This window comes from Thalassophryne amazonica, chromosome 7 (genome assembly GCF_902500255.1).
Source record: "Thalassophryne amazonica chromosome 7, fThaAma1.1, whole genome shotgun sequence".
NCBI lineage: Eukaryota > Metazoa > Chordata > Actinopteri > Batrachoidiformes > Batrachoididae > Thalassophryne > Thalassophryne amazonica.
Window position 1 is genome coordinate 95,127,189 of NC_047109.1, and position 26,473 is coordinate 95,153,661.

At 43.4% G+C, this 26,473-nt stretch overlaps 1 protein-coding gene across 2 annotated transcripts in view; it reads left to right on the top strand.

Moving 5' to 3' along the window:
- Positions 1-26,473, top strand: part of ptprub (protein tyrosine phosphatase receptor type Ub) — a 700,336-nt gene that overhangs the window by 581,034 nt on the left and 92,829 nt on the right. Inside the window, exon 21 of one of the 2 annotated variants that reach the window (XM_034175133.1) lies at positions 20,671-20,688. The exons of the other annotated variant lie outside the window; for it this stretch is intronic. Within the exon in view, the coding sequence (XP_034031024.1) occupies positions 20,671-20,688 (18 nt within the window). The remainder of the gene's footprint in view (positions 1-20,670; positions 20,689-26,473) is intronic. 2 annotated transcript variants of the gene reach the window in all.

Below are 26,473 nucleotides of genomic sequence, written 5' to 3' on the forward strand. Positions count from 1 at the left end.
GGGCGGCGTGGGCCCCTCCTGCTGCAGCCTTCACCCACTTTACCTCAATTTGGATGACAGACTGCTTCAGGTTTAGTGCACATAAACAATGTCAAATGTATATGTGTTGTCTTTAATTCTGATGTCTGCCATTATTACGGTAAACAAGTAATAATTGTGGATAAATTGTTGTATTTTGTCTGAGGTAATTGGAGTGTAAATGTAATTTTGTTGTTGCTGCACTCGTGTAATGACAGTGACAATAAATCTCATCTCATTGTCTCCGGTAACGCCAGGAAAAGTAGCTAGATTTGTCGGTAGTCGCTTTTGAGAAAATAAGTCGTCAAGAGAATTTGGAAAATCGCCAGATTTAGCGAGAAAGTCACTAAGTTGGCAACACTGAATGTAAACATGCAACACAAACTCACCCGTACAGCCCTGTACCGAACCAAATGTCCCGTACCAAAATGGTTCAATACAAATACATGTACCGTAACACCCTTACCATTTATGGAACATTGCACACCTCAGTCACATTGTATCTCTATCTGAAATGGAAATGGTCATTCATTTCATTTATATTTTTGCCAAATCACAACAAAGTTGCCTCAAGGCACTTCACACAAGTAAGGTCTAACCTTGCCAGCCCCTAGAGCAAGCACACAGGAGACAGTGGTAAGGAAAAACACCCTCTGATGATTTGAGGAAGAAACCTCAAGCAGACCAGACTCAAAGGGGTGACCCTCTGCTTGGGCCATGCTACCATCGCAAATTACAATACGAATATACAGGAAGTTTTGGGAAATTTTGGCAGTCTATGCCGGTGCAAACGATGGGAGGCTTGCAGAAGAAGACACCACTCCCATCTCTGGATGGAGCCACACCTCAGACAGAGAGAAAAAACAGAATCAGGTGACAGAAAGACAACAAATACAGTATAATTTGTCAGCATTAAGCAACAAGAAACAGAGAAGAAATGTTAAGGTGATCGCCAGCCACTAGCCCTAAATTTCACTAAAAGACCCAGACTTTAAAATTGAGGCTGCAGCCAATAATTCAGTCATTTAATCATGACTGAATTATTATTGTTCATTGTTCTTCAGCCACAGCAGGTCATCTCTGGACCATTTCCAAACACTTCAGAATGCAGCTGCAAGGTGCCTTACAAGGTCCTCTAAGAGGTCTCATGTGGCACCAATTTTGTCTTCTCTACTTTCAAGCAGGTCTTTGAGGTCCTCTGACCAAAGCATGTTGGTGGTTCCTCACTCAAGGCTGAAAAACAAAGGACACTGTGCTTTCTAGGTTGTGGCTCCCAACTTGTGGAATGAATCGCCATTGTATCCGAGATCTGTGGCCAGTGTTGAAACTTTTATAAAGAATCCCAAGATTCATCTGCACAAGCTTGCTTTTACCGTATTTTCTGGACTATATGTCACAGCAGAGTATTAGTCTCATCTGATGAAAAATGCATCATGAAAAGCAAAAAATCATTTAGGTTGCATCAGTCAATAAATCACATTTCTTATTCAAATGTGGTCCTCCTGCATCATGCAACAAGATTCAAAATGAATTTAATCAGTGCATTATTTATTTATAACTCCAACACTGAGTTAGTTTGCAGAAGCTACCGGGCATAAAAAAAAAATAATTTAACTACAAAGTAAACTGCTGCTTGTCACCACTGAACAGGTGAAAATGTCAGTTGAGAACATGTTTGTCAGTGAATGGAAATTAACTTTGTAACCGATGATACATTTTAATTAAATTAATTATTTAAATTTAACCTTTATTTAACTAGGGTAGTCCCATTGAGATCGAGATCTCTTTTGCAAGGGAGACCTTGTCAGGTCTAACAGGCAAGATGGGCTGGACACAAATGCAGGACGCAGGTACACAGCTCAGTGGAGTTAAAGTGTTTACTCGGTAAACAGGCTGGAGTCGGTACACAGAAAGGCAGTCCAAAACAAGCAACAGTAACAAAAACATCAGGCTTGGGCGTGGTCGAGGTACACAGGCTGGTAGTCAAAAAACATGATGAGGCAAACGAAGCAAGGCAAGGAAATACAAGAAACTGAGCTGGAAAGAGGCACAAGGCGCTACAATCTCGCGAAGGAGTAAGGTACAATGGGGAGCTTAAATACACCCAAGTGATGAGGTGCAGATAGAGAAAAGGTGTGCGTGGAACATACCAAGAGGAGGACGCGGCCAGACAGAAGGAAACACCCACCACCCAGAGCCAGCAGAGACAGACAGGAAAGACAGACCCAGACAGAAAAACCCCAGAAAAAGAATAAACAAAATGTAACTGAAAAACACAAAGCCAAGAAATAAAAGTTGGCAAAACCCAAATCATGACAGTACCCCCCCCCCCCCCCCCCCCCCCCCCCCCCCAAAGGCTGGCGCGGCAGGGTGGGAGGCATGAAAATCCCGAATGAGAGAGGGGTCCAGGATAAAGCAAGAGGGAATCCACGACCGTTCCTCTGGGCCGTACCCCTCCCAGTCCACCAAATACTGGAAACCGCGGCCCCTCCGACGTGAAGCCAGGAGCCGACGCACAGAGAAGACCCCCCCCCCCCCCACGAACCAGGTGGGAGGTGGAGAACGGCCAGAGGGCACAAAGGGGCAGACTTAAAGGGTTTGACATGACTGACATGAAAGGTGGGGTGAACACGCATGGAACCAGGCAAATGAAGATGGACGGAAACAGGGTTAATGACCTTAGACACGGGGAAGGGACCAATGAACCTGGGAGCCAGTTTCTGAGAAACACCTCGTAGTGGCAAATGCTGCGTAGAGAGCCAGTCTTTTTAACCAGGTACGTAGACCGGAGCTATGGACTGTTTGCTGTCCCCAGCAGTTTTATATTGGACTGAGGAATGACATAGGACACTACGTGCCCGCTCCCAGGTTCGTTGGCACCTGACAACCAGACTAAGAGCAGACGGGACCGGGGACCGAAGGGTGGAGGAAGAAAATAGAGAGGGGGGGGGGTGACCCAACACGACATGAAAAGGGGAAAAACCAGAAGAAGCAGAGGGCAGACTGTTGTGGGCTAGTTCAGTCCAAGGCAATTGGGTGGACCAGGTAGAAGGATGCTGAGAACACAGAATTCTAAGACCTTTTTCTAACTCTTGATTAAATCGTTTGGCCTGACCATTGGTTTGGGGATGATAGCCGAACGTGAGACTGGGAGGTGGCCCAGAGTAAGCGGCAGAACTCCCTCCAAATCTGGAAACAAACTGTGGCCCCGGTCGGAGACAATATCCTGGGGAAACCCTGGAGATGAAATACATGTGTTAACATAATCTCAGCAGTTTCTCTGGCAGAAGGCAATTTGGGCAAAGGCACAAAATGACACATTTTGGATAATCTGTCCACCACAGTTAAGATCAAAGTGTTGCCACGTGAGAGGGGAAGTCCAGTGACAAAGTCCATAGTGATATGAGTCCATGGCTGTTTGAGAAGTGCGAGAGGCAGTAATGATCCCGCAGGAGGGCGTGATGAGGACTTATGCATAGCACAGATATGACAAGCATTGACATATTCCGTAACATCTGCAACCATATGTAACCATCTGCAACCCCCCCCCCCCCCCCCCCCCCCCCCCCCCCCCCCCCCCCCGCGGGGCATCGGGTACAAATAACTTACCCAGTGGACAGTCAGACGCCATGCAAACATCACGGAGGGCTTACCTAACCTGCGATTCAACCTCCCACGTAATGGCAGAGATGAAGCATGTTGCTTGGAGAATATTGCCGGGGTCATAAGGAGTATTGGGCTTATCGTATTGTCTGGACAATGTATTGGGCTTTCCACTTTTTGAACCTGGCCGGTATGAGATGACGAAATTGAAGCGGCTGAAAAAGATTGCCCAACGGGCCTGACGAGCATTTAAGCGCTTGGCAGTGCGAAGATAGGCAAGGTTTTTATGATCAGTATACACTAAAAAAGGCAACTGTGTCCCCTCGAGCCAGTGACGCCACTCCTCCAAGGCCACTTTAACTGCCAGCAGTTCACGATCGCAGATGGAATAGTTTTGCTCTGCTGTAGTCAACTTACGGGACAGAAAGGCACATGGATGCAATTTCTTGTCATCGGGACTCATTTGTGACAGAATAGCTCCCACGCCAATGTCAGAAGCATCTACCTCGACCACGAGCTGCCGGGCGGGTCAGGAAGGTTCAGCACAGGGGCAGCAGTAAAGCGTTGCTTTAGGACCCTGAATGCCTCATCGCACTCAGGCGTCCACTTGAATGCCTGAAGAGACGAGGTGGCGTTATGGAGAGGAGCAGCGATGGTACTGAAATTCCCAATAAATTTGCGAATAAAGTTAGCAAATCCTAGAAATCTTTGAACATCCTTACGATTGTTGGGCACTGCCCACTCATGCACTGCCGCCACCTTGTTCGGGTCCATTTGAATCTCTCCTTCAGAGATGACGAATCCCAGAAACGATATCGTGGCCCTGTGGAATTCGCATTTCTCTGCCTTGACAAAGAGATCATTATGTAATAGAGTCTGCAAAACAGAACGGACATGCTGGGTGTGAGTGTGTAGGTCGGGAGAGAAGATCAGGATGTCATCCAAGTAAACAAAAACTAACTTATTCGGGTACTCGCACAACACGTCGTTTACTAAGCTTTGGAAGATTGTTGTGGCATTTGTGAGCCCGAAAGGCATCACCAGATACTCATATTGCCCAGTTGAGGTGTTAAAGCAGTCTTCCACTCATCTCCTTCTCTAATTCTGACCAAATTTTAGGCATTACGAAGATCCAGTTTCATGAACACTTAAGAGCCCTCTAACAGCTCAAACGCTGACGAAATCAGTTGCAGAGGATAGCGGTTTTTTACTGTGATGTCATTTCTGGCTGCTGCCAGACTTTTGACACAAAGCAGAAAGTCTGACCACATTACGCCTGTTTTGGCATCCCTGCATTGGCTTCCAGTTGCTGCAAGATCGGATTTTAAAGTACTGTTATTAGTTTATAAAATTGTTCATGGACTTGCACCTCCCTATCTGGCTGACCTGGTAAGCCACTATGTACCAGCTCGGGCCCTGCGTTCTCAGGGTGCAGGACTTCTATGTGTTCCCAGGGTGAATAAAAAGTCTGCCGGTCACAGAGCTTTCTCCTACCATGCTCCAGCTCTGTGGAACGATCTCCCTTCACACATTTGGTAGTCGGATACTGTGGAGACTTTTAAGTCACGTTTAAAGACTTATTTGTTTTCCCTGTTTTATCATTAGTGTTATGATGTGTTTTTATTCTTGTATTCTTTTATGGTCATCTTTTTATTGTTTAAATTTTTAATTCAGTTTTTTTTTTTATGTTGTGTGAAGCGCCTTGAGACGATTTCATCATGAATTGGCACTATATAAATTAATGAATTTGAATTTGAATTTAAACCCCGATAGTCGATACATGGACGAAGTGACTTCTTTCTTTTCCACGAAAAAAGAATCCTGCTCCAGCGGGGGATGACGAGGGACGAATCAACCCAGCATCCAGAGATTCCTGGATGTACGTGTTCATAGCTGCTCTTTCTGGAGCTGAAAGAGAAAACAATTTTCCTCGGGGAGGGGTTGCCCCGGGAAGAAGGTTGATGGCACAGTCATAATCCCGATGCGGAGGTAGTTGTTATGTGTCGACGCGGGTTGAGGAGCGGACCTGCGTCAGATGGAACCCAGCGCTACAAATAACCAGAAAAGCGGTTCCAAAAACAATATATTTATTACCCCCACTGTGCATAAAAGGTGTAAAAACAAAAACAGCATCCCTCTGGTGGAGTGACTGTTGGCACGCTCTCCAGCGCCCGCAAGGATCAAAGCCCGGCGTTCCTGGACTCACTACCACCGCCAAACACCCCCCAGGTGGACACGACAAACCGACTCTCTGTGAAGCAAAGAAGAGGTGAGGTAAGTCAGCAGTTACAACAATATCTTTCAGAAGACACACGCTATCAGCAACACATTCAGGTCTGTATCTTTTTTAACTTTATGCAAATGAGCAGCTTCTCACAACAAGTGGAGGATCACTTATCCTGCACGCCACAGCAGTGAGAAGCAAGCTGCACAACTCTCACCACAATTCAAGTACACTGCGCAACAAAACACCAAGTTACTATCAACAATTAGTCAAACACTTAATCACCTTTGATGTGTGCTGACAGCATGTGTCCTCACCCTTCCTTGCTTCACGGGCTCAATGTGTCAAACCCAGGCGCGGTCCTCAGCGTCTCACAAACGAACATCACAAGGTCGAGTTCCCGGCAGTTCTGCTTGAATCACACATGCCTTAAATGCAGAACGCCATCCAATTATCTGCTTCAGCTGAAAGTCTTTAAGGTTGCATGTGAGCACCAGTCACAGGTGCTTCACATGATGTTGATGAGGGTGAGGACTCTTCAGCCAGCACCTTCTCCACAGACGAATCAGTTTCCATGCCACCTGAAGAGCAAAGAAAAGAAAAGAACACCAAAACATCCAGCCACACCCCCCAACACACAAACAGTACCCCCCCATCAACGGGGAAAGCCTCCCGGCGACCGAACAGACCAGACCCGGAGAACAGCACCTCCCTCCGGGGTCCACGTCAGGAAGCAGACAGCACCACGCTCCTAAGGTCCACCCACAGGACAGCAGGACAGGCACCGCAGCTGGAATGGCCGGCTGGCATCAACAAAAGCCCCAAAACATTCCCCAGTACAAGTCAACACACAGAAAAAACATAAAACCCACCCAAAACCTCCCCAGGGGACCGTCCCATCAAACCCCGGGAAGAAAAGAAAAACTCCCAAACGCAAAAACTCAACACAGCCCCACAAACACAATACAAATGTAAATGCATAAAAGAAAAATAACAAACAACCCCCCCAGAATGACCTGCAGAGCCCAACCCCCCCCAGAAGGCCTTCATCGCCAGTTCCAGGAGGAACAGCCAGAACCATAATCCCACAAAGGTCCCCAGGTGTACATGGAGCAAACGGCGCCCCCCAGAGGACCGTACCATCAACCCCAGGAGGTACCCTCCCCACAACCCCGGAACCCCAGACCCGGTCACACTTGGCTAGTTGGCCCCCAAGCCAATTCCCCCCCAGAGGACCGTCCCATCAACCCTGGAGGTGGAACCCGGAAGGAAACAGAACAAAATCAAAAATCAACCCCCGGAGGACTACCAAAAACACCCCGGGGGGATATAAAATGACCATAAACCCTGTTACTCTCCCCGGCACCCGAAAGACCTCAGGTCCCTCCCAGAGCCTTCGGCGGCTCAATTTTGGCGAACGGCTCAAAATACTAAGCCGGAGAAGGGAACAGGAAAAAAACTAACCCAGCTCCAACCCAAGGCGCAGCAGAGAACCGGAAATGCGTCCGGTGCCCCAACTCGACCATACCCCAGCCTCTCGGGAGGGGTGGGAACTACCGAAATGGCGAACGGCAACAGATCGGCCACCCCTCCGACCGAGGTAAGTCTCCGCTGCACCACACCCCGGCAACACCAATGACGAACGGTACAAAGGCTCACCGAGGCTGGAGTGGAACGGGCCCCAACCAAACCAAAAAAAACCCCCTCTAACACCCCCCCCCCCCCCCCCCCCCAGGTGCAGAGGTCTTCTGAGAATGCTCAGCGTGACCAACCTGCACCACCCCACAACCCACAAGACAAACGGTCTTGGGGGCAAGTGAGGTTGGGGTTAGGGATGTAGAGAAATAAAAAACAACAAAATAAAACGGACCCCAACAACCCAAACAGAAAATACCTAAAAACACATAAAAAATTAACGATTAAGTGAGCCCAGGCGGACTTCTAACCGCATAACAATCACTCCACCAGATACGCCTCTGACTCCCCATACAATTATAACCCCTATTTAAAGAAAACAAAACATTTACTCGTGCTAGATTTTTTTTTTTTTTTATGTGTGTTATTTTGCCTGTCCCAGAACACTTGGAGATACGTCACCATTATTTCTCTTGACGCTTACGTGTCGGGGCAATACAGGAATTTCCTGCTCGTCGAGCTGCATGGGCTCGTCAACAGGAGGAGCCAGAGGGTCCCGTCGGAGGAGCCATCAGTGGGGCGAAGAAGAGGCGGCCCAGATTGTGTCGGGGAAAGCCCCGAGACGAAAAACCCGCTCTGATGGGCGTCCTCTCTCGCGTCCACGCTCCTTCATCCGATCATCTAGACGAATCACCAACGATATTAGCTCATCTAAATCGTTTGGCTCATCACGGACTGCCGGCTCGTCTTTTAATGACTCATTTAACCCATCTACAAACATTCCTCGTAAAGCTGCGGCGCTCCAACCTGACTGAGCAGAAACCAGAGAACATTGCATCACCGCACAAGGCTCCGGACGACAAACAATCGGTTCGGACGCCGAATCTCTGGGTGACGGAGTTATCTGCACTAGTATCGATGATGCCGCAGCTGGAGCAGCAGGAAGCGGAGCGGCTTGCGCTGCAAGCTCCGTAACATGGGCGTCTGTTGTTTAATTTGGTTTGCGAGATGCTGTAATTGCTCCCATATTTTCTCAAGTGGTTCTTGACTTTTTCGGCAAAAGGAACCGCTTCTGCCGCTGGGTCCATTATGGAATGGCCGGGGAACTACTGTTATGTGTCGACGCGGTGGTTGAGGAGCAGACCTGCGTCAGACGGAACCCAGCGCTACAAATAACCAGAAAAGCGGTTCCAAAAACAATATATTTATTACCCCCACTGTGCATAAAAGGTGTAAAAACAAAAACAGCATCCCTCTGGTGGAGTGACTGTTGGCACGCTCTCCAGCGCCCGCAAGGATCAAGCCCGGCGTTCCTGGACTCACTACCACCGCCAAACACCCCCCAGGTGGACACGACAAACCGACTCTCTGTGAAGCAAAGAAGAGGTGAGGTAAGTCAGCAGTTACAACAATATCTTTCAAAAGACACACGCTATCAGCACACATTCAGTCTGTATCTTTTTTAACTTTATGCAAATGAGCAGCTTCTCACAACAAGTGGAGGATCACTTATCCTGCACGCCACAGCAGTGAGAAGCAAGCTGCACAACTCTCACCACAATTCAAGTACACTGCGCAACAAAACACCAAGTTACTATCAACAATTAGTCAAACACTTAATCACCTTTGATGTGTGCTGACAGCATGTGTCCTCACCCTTCCTTGCTTCACGGGCTCGATGTGTCAAACCCAGGCACGGTCCTCAGCGTCTCACAAACGAACATCACAAGGTCGAGTTCCCGGCAGTTCTGCTTGAATCACACATGCCTTAAATGCAGAACGCCATCCAATTATCTGCTTCAGCTGAAAGTCTTTAAGGTTGCATGTGAGCACCAGTCACAGGTGCTTCACATGATGTTGATGAGGGTGAGGACTCTTCAGCCAGCACCTTCTCCACAGAAGAATCAGTTTCCATGCCACCTGAAGAGCAAAGAAAAGAAAAGAACACCAAAACATCCAGCCACACACCCCAACACACAACAGTAGTAACTTAGCCTTAGCTTTGCTGAAGACTAACGCTAGATCATGGTAACAGGCAGGTACGCCATCCAGATCAGGGTTGCTAGCATTTGACTGAACCACGGGTGCAGCCAGGCAAGACTTTTCAGAAGAAGGTCCCCATGCGTCAATTTTACCCTGAGTCCAGTCTAGACTAGATCTATGGCGTTGTAGCCAAGGGTGCCCCAGAATCACAGAGTGAGTCATATTATCAAGTACATGAAAGCTAATTAGTTCAGAATAATTGCCGAAAATTGTCATGCGAACAGATTGAGTGCGGTGCACAATTTGGCCTAATTCACGGCCGTCCACTGCATGGACTACCAGTGGAGGTGAAAGCTGATAAAATTTAAGGTGGAGGGACCTGGCAACAGAAGATAACGAGATTAGAATCAGCGCCTGAATCAATTAATACAGGACGTTCTATGGTGGTATGGTCAGACAAAAAAGAGGCAGTTAAAACATTCTGAGATGACGTATTAATTGAACTTTGACTCACCTGCACTACCATTCTTGGCTGCACCGGGGCACCCTTTACTGGACAGAGGGTTACAACATGACCTGTCTGACCACAATAAAAACAAAGTCCTTCCGCTCGACGTGGCTCACAGCTTCGCCAGAGAGAGGCGTGTCCGTCCCACTTGCATGGGCTTCTCTGCAGTGCTGGGTGGGAGCGTTGCCGCCAGAGCGGCTGGAAGTGGATGGTCGATCCGACGATGAGAGAACTCGCTGGGCAGAATGATGGCTGTTTCGGCGAGGGAGGTCAGACAGACGGCGATCAGTCCGGATAGCCACTGCTATCAGTTCATCGAGGTCGTTCGGCAAGTTTATCACCACCAGCTGATCCTGGATGACATCACTCAAACCCCAGAAGAAGATGTCTTGGAGCGCCGCCGGGTTCCACTCGCTCTTCGTGGCAAGGATGTGAAAATTGATAGCGTAATCTGCCACCCGGCGGCTGCCTTGCTTTAAACCTCATCAATGAACGTTCTGCCTCACACCCCAGTGAGGTGTGCTGGAAAACCTGCTCAAGAGCGTGAGTGAAGGCTGCCAGGGAGGAGCAAGATGGCGAACCGCGGCTCCACTCAGTCGTGGCCCATGCTGCAGCCCGGCCGGTCAGGTGAGTAATGACGAATGCTATTTTTGCCCTTTCAGATGGAAACATTGACGCCATTAATTCAAAGTGAAGTTTCACATTGTGTAATGAATGGCTTGACGTCCCGGACTCTCCGGAAAAATGCTCAGGCCGGGAGAGTTGATTACAGACCTCAGGTACAGAAGCCAGCGGGGCAGTCGACGGACCCGGAAGTGGTGTGGCGGCGGGAGTCGTACTGGTCGTAGCCTGATGCTTTATAGTTGTGAGTAGTTGCTCTATCTGAGAGCTCACTGAGGCTATGAAGGAAGCCTGCCGCATGGCTAACTCACTGATCCCTGAGTCCAGAGCGGCTAGCTGGTCCTCTTGCTGAGCGAACTGCTGACGTGGTGACGTACCGCCAGCTGGAAGGCGTCTGCGTCTGCTGCGTCCATAGTTGGCCAGATTGTACTATCAGGTTTGACAGGCAAGATGGGCTGGACACAAATGCAGGATGCAGGTACACAGCTCAGTGGAGTTAAGGTTGTTTACTCGGTAAACAGGCTGGAGTCGGTACACAGAAAGGCAGTCCAAAACAAGCAACAGCAACAAAACATCAGGCTTAGGCGTGGTCGAGGTACACAGGCTGGTAGTCAAAAAACACTATGAGGCAAACAAAGCAAGGCAAGGAAATACAAGAAATGGAGCTGGAAAGGGCACAAGGCGCTACAATCTGGCGAAGGAGTAAGGTACAATGGGGAGCTTAAATACACCCAGGTGATGAGGTGCAGATAGAGGAAACAGGTGTGCGTGGAACATACCAGAAGGAGGGTGCGGCCAGACAGAAGGAAACACCCACCACCCAGAGCCAGCAGAGACAGACAGGAAAGACAGACCCAGACAGAAAAACCCAGGCAAGAGAATAAACAAATGTAACTGAAAAACACAAAGCCAAGAAGATAAAAGCTGGTAAAACCCAAATCATGACAGACCTGGGAAATTATAAAGTTTCCAATTCACCTAACCTGTATGTCCTTAAATGTGGGAGGAAACCGAGCACCCGGAGGAACCCCATGCAAACACGGGACAACATGCAAACTCCACATAGAAAGGCCACAGGTGGGAATCGATCCCATGACCTTCTTGCTGTGAGGCAGCAGTGCTAACCACTAAGCCACTGTGTTTAAAAGCATTATAGTTAGCCTTAATTTCGGCAAAACTATCCTCTTGTTTTCCGGCTGCACAGAAATTAAGTGTTGAGTACTATGAAGGTTATTCCCGCTCTTTATTCAACAGCATATGAAGGTTATTCCAGTCTCTTTATTCAAGTTTGTTGTCTTTCAGTTTGACAGCATGATGGACATTCAATTTTTAATCGATGATACATTTTAAAAGTGTTATAGTTAGCCTTATGGTTGGCCAACCCATCCTCCTAGTTATTTCTGGCTGCACAGAAATTAAGTGTTGAGTAGTATGAAGGTTATTACCTCTCTTTATTCAAGAGCATATGAAGTTTATGCAGTCTCTTTATTCAGCTTTGTTGTCTTTCATTTTGAGAGCATGAATTATTAATTTCACTTGTTGTCTAAGACTTATACGTAACTTCCTCATCAATCAGATATTCTTGTTCTACTTTTTGTGTTCTTGTGCTTGTAACTTGTTGTTCTTCTTCTGCTTCTTCTTCTTTCCTATTATTTTTCCTTCAATCGTGGTTGCCAACCAGTGTAATGGTGCATTACTGCCAACTTCTACTCTGGAGTGCAAAGAAAACCTGCACATTGTTGGCCCTTTCTAGAGTCAGTTTGAGCATCTGAGCTAATGTTTCACCTGATTTTGTCTGTTTATTTGTCTATTGTTTGTCTTGTTAGCAGAATAACCCAAGAAGTAATGAATGGATTTCAATTAAATTTGGTGAGCAGAGAGATATCATTTCCGGCAAAATGTGATTCAGTTTTGGAGGTGATCGAGAATGTATTCTGCAACTGAGATCCAGAAGAATACCAGCATTTAACTCTGTTGTGTTGTTGAAGTTTGGTGAGCTTATACTGAACATCAAGTGAGGCCGAAGGTGCTACCATTTTGAATGTGGGCACTGTGCCATACCATCCGCCATGAGGACCCTGTCGCGACAACATCACTTCCGGTTTGCTTCCGCATCAGATCAGGCGCTGCCGTTGGTAAGCACATTGCTAAATCCTCACAGACAAAAGTACCAGGATGTGTGACCAACCGAAAAGGCGTTTCGGATTTCAAAGTAAGTAGTGCGTAGTGCCCAAACATTTAAATTTAAGCAAAACAAAACAAAATAACTTTGTTTTATTTTTGCTAATCTTTGATTTTACTGTTAAGCACTTTGGACACAGCTGGCTCCTGTAAAGCCTTATATTTACTTGTTGACTGTTGATTGAATGAAATTGGCACTTTGCTCGCCACTCAGATTTCTGTTGAGACGATATTCTTTAAATCACCAGGAGAATATTTGTGCAAGTGTGAAAATTACATACAGAATTAAGAATATTTTATTCTAGGCCATGTTCCCTGTCAATTTATTTCTCTGAATCAAATTTAATGACCTTTGCTGTGATCAAGTTGCGATCGCTGGTATCCCCGCCCATTGCATACAGAAGCTGAAGGGTTTTTGTTAAAAAGTCTGTAAGATGTAATGACATGGTCAAATGGTGAGGAGCTTCCAGGCATGTAAGACATAAATCCAGAAAAATGCTAAAATGAGAGGTCAAGAGGGCCCAGGTCAGGGGGGTCTGTGGGGGTGAAGCTCCCCGGAAGCTGAAGGGTTTTAGTCATGCTAATGCTCCCAGAACTATGTTACTGAAAAAAGAAAAAAAAAAACATTTGAAGGACCTAAATGACATGGTGTGATGGTGAGGGGTTTCACTCATTAATGTCAGCAACATAAACATATTATTTACTGTTGTTGTAAATTACATTGATCATTCAATAAATCTATTTATCTAAAGAATAGAGAGGTTTCTGTTCTTGATATTCTACTTAGCAATGATATTTTCATGAATAACTTTAATAAACCCGTATGTATGTACCATTAAAGCCTACAATAGTTTATCATTAACAAATCGTGTCAGTCTATTTAAAGTACCTTCATCTCAAAACCTTCATACACCCAAGCAATTTTGAACTATGGTGTATCACATAAAATCAACACAATATATTTATATCAACCTACATTGATGTTCGGTCCAAGGCTTTGTATTAAGTATATTAGTATAATGTCCTAGAAAAGGGATTTTACTTTGAATTTGTTCAGGGACATATTTTGGATCCAGGACCCAGAAGACATTTTCAGTGGTATGTGACGTTGGAGGAGGTATGCGCTCTCTGAGTGCATTCTTGTTTGTTTTGTGGAACGTGTTTTTCTTTTGTCTTTTTTTTTTTTTCTGAAATTTGCTTAGTTCAGGACAACGCCACAAATCAGTTGTGACTATGACACAAAAAGACACTACAGTGTGATGTAAATATGGGGCTATAGAAAGGTGATGTACTCAGTCTGAGTAAGTCTGATAAAGTGATTGAAAAAAACAATGATTTTCATGATTAATATACACAAGAAACAAAAATCTAGATGGAATTTTCAACATCAGCAAATGACTACATGTAAAAATGTCCTGATTCTCGACAAATACTTCCATTTGGACAAATTGTATCATCAAAATCCTTGAGACTACACTGCTGTTGTGCTCTTTTATTTCTCTGTGGGGCTTGGTTAGTGGTGCAGTGCTTTCAGAGAGTTCATTACAGTATGAGGGCATTAAAACCTGGCCTTCTGTGAGCAATGTAGCTATTGTCAAGGTCTCCATTAGTGTGCAGGGCACAGAGGTACAAGCATTAGAGGAAAAACACCACTCAGCTTCCACTACAGTGTCACAGTCAGTGATGTTGCTCCTTGACAGGGTGGAACCCTGCAAGCTGAATATGAACTATTTAGCCACAGCGGAGCATATTTTGGACAGCCTGTGATTATTCAACTACAGGTTAAATGGAAAAGTTTTCCCTCCCCCTCAAACATTATTGCATTTGATTATCAGACAGAGGTGACAAAATGCATGTTTGGTGTTGTTATTCTCTTCATTTCATGCCAGGCGAGGTCTTTACAGGATTATGGTCCATGTTATTTAAGGTTGTACACTTCTTTAAATTTATTGTGTTTGACAGCTTACTGTGCCTATTTAAATGTCAAGCAGTCCAATGCTTCATTGCTGTTCCTTTTGTCTGAATCTAAAGGGTAATAGGGTCTTAAAGGAGTTAAGAACATAGACAGGCATAACATGTGACTGTGTGCTTATACTCTAAATACACACACACAAAATGTAGCAATAATTAACTCTTAAAATAAGTAAGCCTTGTTTGTCAAGTGAAGGCTTATTATTTTTTTTTTTTTACTAAAAGCACATTATCACAGTAATATAATATTATTTATGTTCACAAATTTTGACTTCTTGTTCTGGGTAATATTATATTATTATATAGTCTTACTTCCTGTCTGATTGTATGGTTGAGATTTGAATGCTAATCAGTGGTCTAAGGCGACGACTGGATGTCTTTGGTACTTTGTCTGTTCCTTGGGCAGCACTGAACTGACTTTGGGTCAAACTCGGATGTTATCACTTAAATTATGGGGCAGCATCACTTACAACATTTTGGACATGAGGCCCGTTTTTTTTGTGCATGATCCAGTATGTAGGTGCCTCAGTGGTGAGGTCTCCGGTGGCTGGAGAAAGCAAAGGGGATGCCCACATTTCACCTGGCTCCACCAGACAGCCTTTTATTTTTGAGATGTGAGGATGGACCAGTTGTCTGCCTGAGTAGTTGCCATCCAGGACCCATGACAGTTCCTTGGTGTGGAGGATGTTGCGATTCGTGGCACCAGTGCATGTTCCCATACTTGACTGTATAGTAAATTAACAGAAATTTTTTGTCTCCTTCTGTCATTCTTGTATATCTGTGGGATGTATATGGTAGGTAAGTACCAAAAGTAGCGTGATTTTGACAAGGTGATGGCCTGCCATCTGGAATGATAGACAGAAGTGACAGGTGTAAAGCATTTTGTGGGTAAGTTCAGGTCAGACATCAGCATGCTGATTCTTGGCTACAAAAGAGAAGGTCACTTTACTGATGGGGAAATTGTGAAGCTATTTGCATAGCTTGAATGCTCCTGGATAAATATGCAGTAGTAATAGTTGACCTGAAATAAATGTCACATCCGAAGTGGAATTCAAGTCTTGAATAGGGACAGGACTTTACTTTTTTGGAGTTCTCTGAAGGGAGAGGCACTTGGTTGGTTTGGGGTGTAGGTCCCCCATGTTACTGTTTTGGGTGCTTTTGCAGAAAATGAATTTAGGTCATTTATGTGCAACTGGGTGTTCATGACCATGTCAAGAAAATACTGGTTAAGGCTTGTGTGTTCACATCAAGCAGCTGTTCAGTCTCTTGTTATTTTGGGTGACTTCAGCACTCAAGTTGGGAGGGTTTGGAATGCCAATGAAAGGTGACTGGAGTTTTGTGCATGCCATGGATTGTCTATAATGCGCACTGCTATTGTCAAATGTCCATCCTCCATAATTGTATCAAAAGATTTTAGGCTTAAAGTAGACCTGCATTGAAATAAATGTGGTCAGATCTCAGAAAGAAATAGCTGATATGTATTTATAAGACCCTTGTGAATGCAGTAAAGTAAATCTGTAAGCCCAAATTTGTAATTCAGCGGAGAAATCTTCGTTTAAAAATGACAAATTTGCAGCTAAAATTTAGCCCTCCGTGAAAACAGTTTGTACATCCAGGTCATTTCCATGACGTCGGGGAGAAGACGGAGCGCTTGCGCCTTCAGTCCGATCCCGCATTGAAATTGATTTTATCTGTTAGTAATGTTACTGTTATACACATCCTGGTTTCAGCATCCAAAAGTAAGCTGCAATGAATGCGAGATACAGCTCTGCATGCTCAGATTAGCGGCGACATCGACTGCGGGCGACGTTCTTCTCCGACGCCTTGCTCTCACTGCCTCCGATGCGCTTACCGAGTCTGAGGGCTCGGTAAACGCCGCAGCGGGCCACTCACACCGCCCTCGTGTCTGCTGTGCAGCCAGCACCACCTCCCTGTCTACTGAATGGAGGTGCGGCCAACTTGGCAGCAAGTCCAGAGACTACACTTGCTGTTTTGATGCGGAGCGGCCGGTGACACCTGTTGCCCCCAAGGACAGACTTCTTGCGGCAAAATCCGCAGTGCTCCACGGTCTTGGTAATCAGAGCCGCAGAGCTCCATGGCCGCTGAGAGAGATTTATATCTTTTTAATGACTTGAATTCTTTGTGGGTCCCGCATCCGTACCCCGCGACGGTAACACCAGAGGCTAAAGACAGTAGATTTTCAATGCGACACCACTCAATCAAATGGGTGTATGAAAAAGTCCCCAAAAATCATTTTCAAGCAACAATAAAAGAAATGTGTACTCACCAAACGTACCGCAAGGACAATATGAAGTTTTAAAAAAACTCGATCCTTCTGTATAAGACAATAAAAAGGTGCTTTTGTAAGAGATGCAAACTGATGTAAATCCACAAATTACAGTTGGCGCGCGCAATGTATGCTGGGATAGGGTCTTCTCTCTGACGTCTCGGCAGTGTCCAGGATGTGCTGACAGTTTTGCAGAGGGCTAAATTTTAGCTGTAAATTTGTCATTTTTAAACTAATTTCTCCGTTGAATGACAGATCTGGACTTGCAGATTTACTTTCCTACATTCAGAAGGATCGTATGTGTAAATATGTCATTTTTTTGGTCCAAAGATCTGACTGCATTTATTTCAATGCATGTCTACTTTAAGAGCGACACTTTTTGGCCTCATGTATTCGATATTTCAGGAAATCCTGAGCTAATGTTGTGGTCTTGCATTTGTGCCTGTTGTGACAATAATCTAAAGCTGGTCTCCCATTGCTGTTTTTTTTGCAAACAATTGGCTACATGTGTGTTGCCAAAACCCCATTCGGGGCTGGAAATGAGGTACAATGCGTGTTAATAGGTGGTTGTCTGACCTTTGATGACCTTACATTTTTTAAAATATGTTAAAAAAAAATGATAGCAGCACAAATGAATTTTTTTCTAGCACAAACAACTGACAATTTTTGATTATCTTCGCAAATAGAGGGGGTGCTTTCTGCTGTTTTATGACTTCATTTAACTTTTATTAATATCTTTCAAATGAAAGCAACACAACTGAACATTTTTGCAGCACAAATGTAGCACAAATGACTGAAACCATTTTTTACTAGATTTGAAGAACATCACACAGGTGACCTTGAGGACCTGAGTGAGGATATTGGTGAATGGTCTACAGAATAGTTTGAGTAACTCCTAAGCCCCACTGAAATGTTTTCATTTGAAAGGAGATTTTGAATGGAATTCAAACCTTGGAGTCAGAAGGAACAGGATGGAATCGGTCCAAGCCAGAGCACAGTTAATTACGTCTTTACCGTTGCAACCGCGCAGTTTGCATGTACGTCATAGACTTAGAAAGGGCTAATTATGCTCGGATTGTCTTGTGGGAGGTATTGCTGGAATTATGGGATCCTTGTACTCATATGACTGAAGTAAGAGCTCTGTCACGATTCTCATCAGAAAATCAAACATGCCCTTGGTTAGTGTTAGAATACATTAGGGCTTTGGCTTGTCACACTTATGTTTTTGAATCTTATGGAACATATGTAATGGTGCAGCTGTGGGATACGACTTCAGTTTCAATTTAATTTCATTTATATAGCACCAAATCACAACAAAGTTGCTCAAGGTGCTTCACACAAACAAGATCTAACCTTACCAACCCCCAGAGCAAGCACACAGGCGACAATGGTAAGGAAAAACCCCCAATGATGATTTGAGGAAGAAAACATCAAGCAGACCAGACTCAAAGGGGTGACCCTCTGCTTGGGCCATGCTACCGACACAATTTACAAAACAATTCACAAAACAATTATACAGGAAATGTTGCCGGTGGACAGAACAGGAGGGTTACAGAAAGAGAGTTATAATTATATCAGGATTGTGTTGGTTCTTGATGTTGCACTGGTGGCTTTTACACTCAATTCAAGATGGCAGATTGCTCCTCCTAGATTATGAGTTAATTATTGCCCAAATTGAAATTGTTTAAATTTCTTCAGCTGTTCAAAAGTTGGGGCAAAATGACTTATGAAATCAACAGGCAAACTGGAGAAACATTAGTGTCACGTAGTTTTGGGGTGACAAGTGAGCCAAGAATGCATAGCTCTCAGTCATCCATTTAGAGGTGTATCTACATACAGCAAAAGTATTGAACTTGTACAGTTATTTGTTTATCTCTGCAGTGACATTCATGTCTCTGGGTCATCATCTTTGATATAGATGCCTTGGAAGAGCTTTGAGAATGGTAAGGGTGCTGGACACAGGTGTTTGGCGATGGCTATGCCTTTGCTGGAGAATGAGTTGTTAGGGTCCTGCTCCTACCTGTCTTACTGTATTGTTGTGAAACCTGGACAATAGCCAATGACCTAAGGTGAAAACTAGTCTCTTTGGAGAATTCTTGGGTACTGTTGGAATGACTTTGTTTCAGTCTTTTTACTTTTACTGCTTTGGGAGACTCAGATAAGAAGCATCACTGGCATTATGAGGGAGTGTCAGCTTTGACATTTTCGTCATGTGGTGCATTTCTCTGTGCATGATCCATTGCATAGGTGCCCTAATGGTGGGGACCCTAGTTGCTGGAGAAGGCCAAGGGGATGCCCATAGTTCACCTGGATGTGGCAGATAGATGGTTACTTTCATGATGTGGGCGTGGGACTGGTTGTCTGCCTGTGTGATTGCCATTCAGAGCCCAAGTCGTTCCATGGTGTTACGGATGCACATCCGCACATGTTCCCAGATCTGACTTGACTTGGCTTGTGGTTAGGTTCACACATATGGGCGGACCCCCCAGTTTGAACCACAGCTAATTTGTGTTAAGAAAACAGCTAAGAAATTCAAACATCTATAGGGTATGTCACCTTCAGAGGTGTTCCAAACATGTTCATCTGAGACAAGACCCTGTGGGAGACTCAGAACATAGTGAAGAGATTATGTATCTTATCAAACCAAGGAATCGTTTGAAATATCCTTACAGGAGCTCAAAGATGGGACATCTCAGCTACTTGAAGTGGCCTGACTGGTTGTCTACTTGGGCAGTTGCTACCCAGGACAAGGAGTGGTTCTATGTTTTGGTGGTGTCAAATAATAAGTTACTTAGGGAGCTCAGAGGAGATGTATCATTTGCATTGTGAGAGAACATCAGCTATGACATTTTGGCCTTGTGACACTCTTCTCTTACATGATGCACCACACAGAAGTCTCAGTGTTGAGGACAGTAGTGGCAGGAGAAGGCCAAGGGGACACCTATGTTTCACCTGGCTGTGGTAAGTAGATGACTACCTTCATGAGATGGAGATGGACTAGTTACCTGCCTGGACAGTTGTCATCCTGGATCTAGAGTGGTTCCATGGTGTGGTGGATGGGGCAACATGCAGAACCAGCATGTGATCCCGGACTTGACTTTCTAAGTAGTGGAAGATAGGATGGATTGATAGAAATTTAAAAGAGAAATGGTTAAAACACATATCTGACCAAGGCTGTGGACATTTTTTAACCTTTTGGTGTTTTTTTTAAAAATTGCATTAGGACATCCTTGCTCTTTCAGTTTTTCAGTTCTGTTCCCAGATTTCACAGCTTCTGTTTCAGACCAGTCCCACCCTTTTCACAGAGTTCATTAAAGTGTTTCTAATCCTGCTTTAAAAAAAAACAGCACTCCTCTCTGGAGGTGACAAATTAAAATGACATTTTTGGAAGGAAAAAACCTGAGATTGTATTTATAGAAAATAAAATATAGAGACTGAACAGAAAAAAAACTGTGGCAGAAATTGTTATAGACAATGCGGTCCTGCTGTGCTCACATAAAGCACACACGCACACTCGCACAGCTCTTCCCATCTGTGTGTAACCATAACTCACATTTACCAAAAGCTTCTTTCATTAACTAGCCTATATGTCTTCTTTTTCTACTCCCATCCCCACTTCCTCGACCTTGGACCCTGTAGATTCGGATTAACAGGGAAGTAAGTACTTCACTGCTCGTTGTTTGCCTGCCATCGCTCTATTTTTGCTCCTTCCCCTCTTGTCTTGCCAGTAATTTCCTCTTTCCACTACCCTCTGTCCACAAATGCACAAAGGTCAGTGTGTTTCATTTTCTGCACATTTGACAAAAGAAGAAAAAAAAACCATGCTCTTTTACCGAACAATGTTAAATTAATGCAAGGAGATGTGTCCTCCCCAAATGGAGGAACCTGCTGTTTTTTATTAGTTTTCATAAGCATAGTAAGTTTAGTTGCTATGGTGACTGTCCTATAAGGGATAGTCGTATTCATGCTGCTCGTGATGACGAGGTCCAGAGGAATTGTGGGTAGCACACCTCACAGCACTGGTCATCCATCTCTATTTCAAACATGTCTCCGTTTATCTGACTGGATGCAATTCAGTCCAGCAATCCATCATCGATGCGGACAGGCTCGACATTAAAGAAGATGCCCTCTGTTAATAAGATAAAAAGTTTATCAGCAAGGAGAGTCATACTGATGTGATGCGAGTTGGTGAATAAGGTAATTGAGGCTTTAGACAGTTTACCATGTTCGGCATCAGTGAACCTTCCAGCTGCTCCTCTCAAAAGCTCAGCAGTGCTCATCAACCATGAAATCCTTGCGGGTTTTGAGGATTTTTCCTTCCCCTCATAGAAATGTATTTCTGAACAGGTGTCTCATTTATCTTGGAAGGTTAGATGCGTATTTATTTTCTAGAAGACTTCCTCTGAACATTTTTAAAGCGTTAATGCTTGAAAGTCCTTCAGGTGGTCTTTTGCGTGTTTATTCCCCTCAAGGCTGAAGAGGTGACATCTTATTGTTCATTCATATTCACCCCATGCTCAACATATGAACGTTGCTGTCATCTATATCAAAGGCTTTTATGCCCTTTGATATAAAGGTTCACTGAATACTTTAATGCACATATCAGATTTTACAGAGAAAGCCTTTTCCTGTCGGTCATGATATCATGGTTTCACAGACGTACTCGACACCCCTGAAGGTTATCAGATATGTCTGAAGTACAAACGAAACGCTCACATATTTTTTCTTCGATATACGCTACCAGTCAAAAGTTTGAACACACTTCCATTCAGTTGACATTTGATTGGTAATATATATAAGAAGTGCTGTGTTTTCAAAGTCAAACTTAATGATTCAGCATCAGCAGATCTTTTTCAGAATCTCAAATATGCTGCTTGTGTTAATATTCAGCTCCTACACATTAGTATTTCATAGGGCCCACATTTGCTGTTGTAACAGCACTGAGTCAGATTTGTACACAGCATGAGGCATTTTTGCAGATTTTCGCCAAGCCCTTAATGAATGTTACATTTGATGAGGACTCAAAGGGAACATGTCCAGAGATTCACCTAATTTCTCCCCTACCACCTTTGACTACAGTGCATCCAGAAAGTATTCACAGCACTCCACTTTTTCCACATTTTATGTTACAGCCTTATTCCAAAATGGATGAAATTCACTTTTTTCCTCAAAATTCTGCACACAATACCCCCCATAATGACAATATGAAAAAGTTTTTTTTTTTAGATTTTTGCAAATTTATTAGAAATTTAAAACGTAAAATCACATGTACATAAGCATTCACAGCCTTTGCCATGAAACTCAAAATTGAGCTCAGGGGCATCCTGTTTCCACTAATCATCCTTGAGATGTTTCTACAGCTTAATTGGAATCAGCCTGGGGTAAATTCAGTTGATTGGACATGATTTGGAAAGACACACACCTGTCTACATATAAGGTCCCACAGTTGACATTGTATGTCAGAGCACAAACCAAGCATGAAGTCAAAGGAACTGTCTATCGAGCTTCATGACACAATTGTCTCGAGGCACAGAAACATTTCTGCTGCTTTGAAGGTTCCAATGAGCACAGTGGCCTCCATCAGCTGTAAATAGAAGACGTTCAGATCCACCAGGACTCTTCCTAGTGCTGGCCGCCCGTCTAAACTGAGTGAACGTGGGAGAAGGGCTTTAGTCAGGGAGATGACCAAGAACATGATGGTCTCTCTGTCAGAACTCCAGCATTCCTCTGTGGAGAGAAGAGAACCTTCCAGAAGGACAACCATCTCTGCAGAAATCCACTAATCAGGTCTGTATGGTAGAGTGGCCAGACAGAAGCTACTGTTTTGTAAAAGGCACATGGCAGCCTGCCTGGAGTTTGCCAAAGGCATCTGAAGGACTCTCAGACCATGAGAAACAAAATTCTCTGGTCTGATGAGACAAAGATTGAACACTTTGGCGTGAATGCCAGATGTCATGTTGGAGGAACAAGGCACCATCCCTACAGTGAAGCATGATGGTGGCAGCATCATGCTGTGGGGATGTTTATAAGCGACAGGAACTGGGAGACTAGTCAGGATTGAGGGAAAGATGAATGCAGCAATGTACAGAGACATCCTGGATGAAAACCTGCTCCAGAGCGCTTTTGACTTCAGACTGGGGTGACGGTTCATCTTTCAACCGGACAATGACCCTAAGCACACAGCCAAAATATCAAAGGAGTGACTTCAGGACAACTCTATGAATGTCCTTGAGTAGCCAGCCAGAGCCCAGACCTGAGTCTGATTGATCATCTCTGGAAAGATCAATCACCACCAACGCTCCCCATCCAGCCCGATAGAGCTTAAGAGGTGCTGCAAAGAGGAATGAACAAAAACTGCCTTGAGGTTGTAATTGCTGCCAAAGATGCATCAACAAAGAGCAAAAGGTGTGAATACTTATGTATGTTTGATCTCTTAGTTTTTATTATTATTATTATTTTTAATAAATTTGCAAAAAAAACTTTTTCATGTTGTCATTATGGGGTGTTGTGAGCAGAATTTGAGGGGAAAATGCATTTACTCTATTTTGGAATAAGGCTGTAACATAATGAATTGATTGAACACACCCCATTGTTTGATTTGTTGACTTTACTCAAAATCACATGAGAACGGGTTGCTGTCGCCTCCGGTCGTAATTTTCTCAGTTTTGTGAAATTTGAAAGGCCCTATAGCTTTAACGTGCCATGTTAATACAATTTTAACTCTTTAAGTTTCATATCTTGAAAAAACTTAAAGCTACAGTGTCTTTAATTTTGTGTCATTTAGTGGTGAGGTTGCAAACGGTTATGAGAACACATCAATTCATTTTTGCAAGTAATTATTTTTAACATAAATGTGTGTGTGTGTATGTATATATATATATATATATATATATATATATATATATATATATATATATATATATATATATATATATATATATATAGTACAGGAAAACTGTGTGAATGTGTCATTTGTAATTCACACAACACTGTTCACATTCAGGTGTGCTGAGTACTTTAACAACAAATATGGAATGTATTACAATTTTCTTCTTGAAAACAAGTCTGTCCAATTTTGTCATAGAAGGATTTGGACAGATGGTGGATTCCTTAGTCTAAACTTTTGTGAGGTGTACGTACATGTACAGTACTGTACAAAAGCATTTCGACACAGAAATTTGGTTTTAGATACAGTGTTTGCTCCAATGAGAGGTCTCCAGAAAATCTAATTAGAAGTCTCCAAACATTTCAGTTGCAACAAAAATTAAATGTGATTTTTTTTTTCTTCTCTCTTTTATTAATGAAAGCACTTAATTTTCAAGGTACAAACTGAACAAATTTCATTTTGGTGTATTGCTCAGTACATGACACTATGAACACAGATGTTACTCAATAAAATGAATGTTCAAAAAAAAAAAACCTGTTGAAATACAACCTGACTTTTTTTAATTAATTTTAGGAGATTGGACAGAATGTAGTTTATAACTAAAATACATTATGTACGTTTAAAGGTGGCAAGTAATCACACGTTTTTAATATTTATGTCAGTATTAGATATTTCATATTTTCATGACTTATGCCAAGGGGCTAAATGTTTTTGTTTGTTTTTTGTCATCTCGATTTCTCAAAAATACACAAAACACATAATGACTAGGCAATAGTGCTTGTGGACATGGCGACAGAAAGGGCTATGGCAATCTGACATTTGGCCCCAAGTTAGCCTGAACTTCACCTAAATGACTGACCTCTGGCTAACCTTGCCAGGGCAGTTCTGGTGCCACATTTTGTCCACATTGGGTTTAAAAATCGAGTTCCTTCATATTGACCCTTGCCAAAATGAATTCTTAAGGGCAGTTTCAAGTTCAGGTTTCATTGACAATCACTGACTGGGAGGAGTAGCACAACAATCAGGCAGACATGACCTAGGCCCCAGTGATGTGACCTAACCCAGGCAATTCCAGATCACACCTGAATATGTGTTTCAAGTTTGTTGAACACCAGAATGAAAAATCATACTTTTGAGCTTTGACTCAAATATTCTTGATCTTTAAACAAAACTTTGCTTTGCCATTCTGGGGTTGACTGTCATCTCCATAAGAATTATGGCAGATATCAGCCAAAAGACCTGGGAGGAGCAAGGGAACAGACAGACAGATTAATCAAAATTTTGACCTTTGACCCTAATCACCTTGACCTTTGATAAAACAAAGCCCCTGCGGGCAGGTCTGGGGCCAAACTACATGCACACATTAAGTTGGCCCAGACATCTCAGAAAAGTAGTGGAACAAACACACAGACATTTCTCAAATTGTTGAATGATATTGTTGAATGATATAGGTCGATGTTGGGTCAAAAAAGAGTTGATAAGAGTTGATAAAAATTTTTTAACCAAATGCCCAAACAGAACCATTTTGAATTAACGTTTTTAGAATGCCATTCATTGACTTTGAGATTCTTTAAATACAACTTCAAATCAGAAAAAGTTGAAAGATATGGAAAACGTAATTTACAAGCAACAGAGTAGTGATTCTTACATTTAATTTTACTTCTGTTTTATTGTAGCCAAGATATTTCATGTTTTGTGTGGTCAACTTCATTTTGTTTGTTAATATACAGTTCATTCATTCCTGCATTTAAGGCCTGCAACACATTCCAAACAAGCAGTGATGCTAAAGCATTTGCCACTTTGTAATGTTGCCATTCCTTCCCACAACACTTATAAGAAAACTTAAAAGACGTTTTGCAATTGAGGACACCAAGCAATGAAGCATTTCAGGTGTTAATTTGTCCCATTCTCCTGCAAACAGGAGTTATGGTGTGCAACAGTACCCAGTTGTCATTATTGCATTTATTTTATTATTTCAAAATTCTACACACATTGTTTTGTGGAGACAGGTCAGGACTGCAGGTAGGCTGGTACAGTACCCATAGCATCTTTGAAATGTGTGCAGAATGTGGTTTTATATTGCCTTGTTGAAGAATGTAGAGACAGCCCTGGAAAAGATGTCATTTTGAAGTAGCATGTTGGTGTAAAATACCAGTATACTTTTCTGCATTAATGTTGCCATCCCTGAGGTGTAAATTATCCTAAATTAAATCATTCATAATTCCATACTATGACAGACTGGCTTTTGGATTTGTTGCTGATAACAGTAGCAGATGGTCCTTTTTTGTCTTTTGGTACAGAGAGCACAGTGTACATTTCATTAAAAAAAGTCTGGAATACTGATTTGTCTGACCACTACATGCATTTACACTCCATGATGTTCCAACCTAAATGCCTCCCAGAGAAGTCGATGCTCCTTCTGAACAATTTCAACATAAAGATTCATTTTGCACAGTAATGTTTTAAGTGCCATTTGTGAATGTAACTCTATATTGTAGTGCTTCACAAAAGTTTCACAAAGTAATCCCATGTCCATGTGGTATATCAGCTATTGAT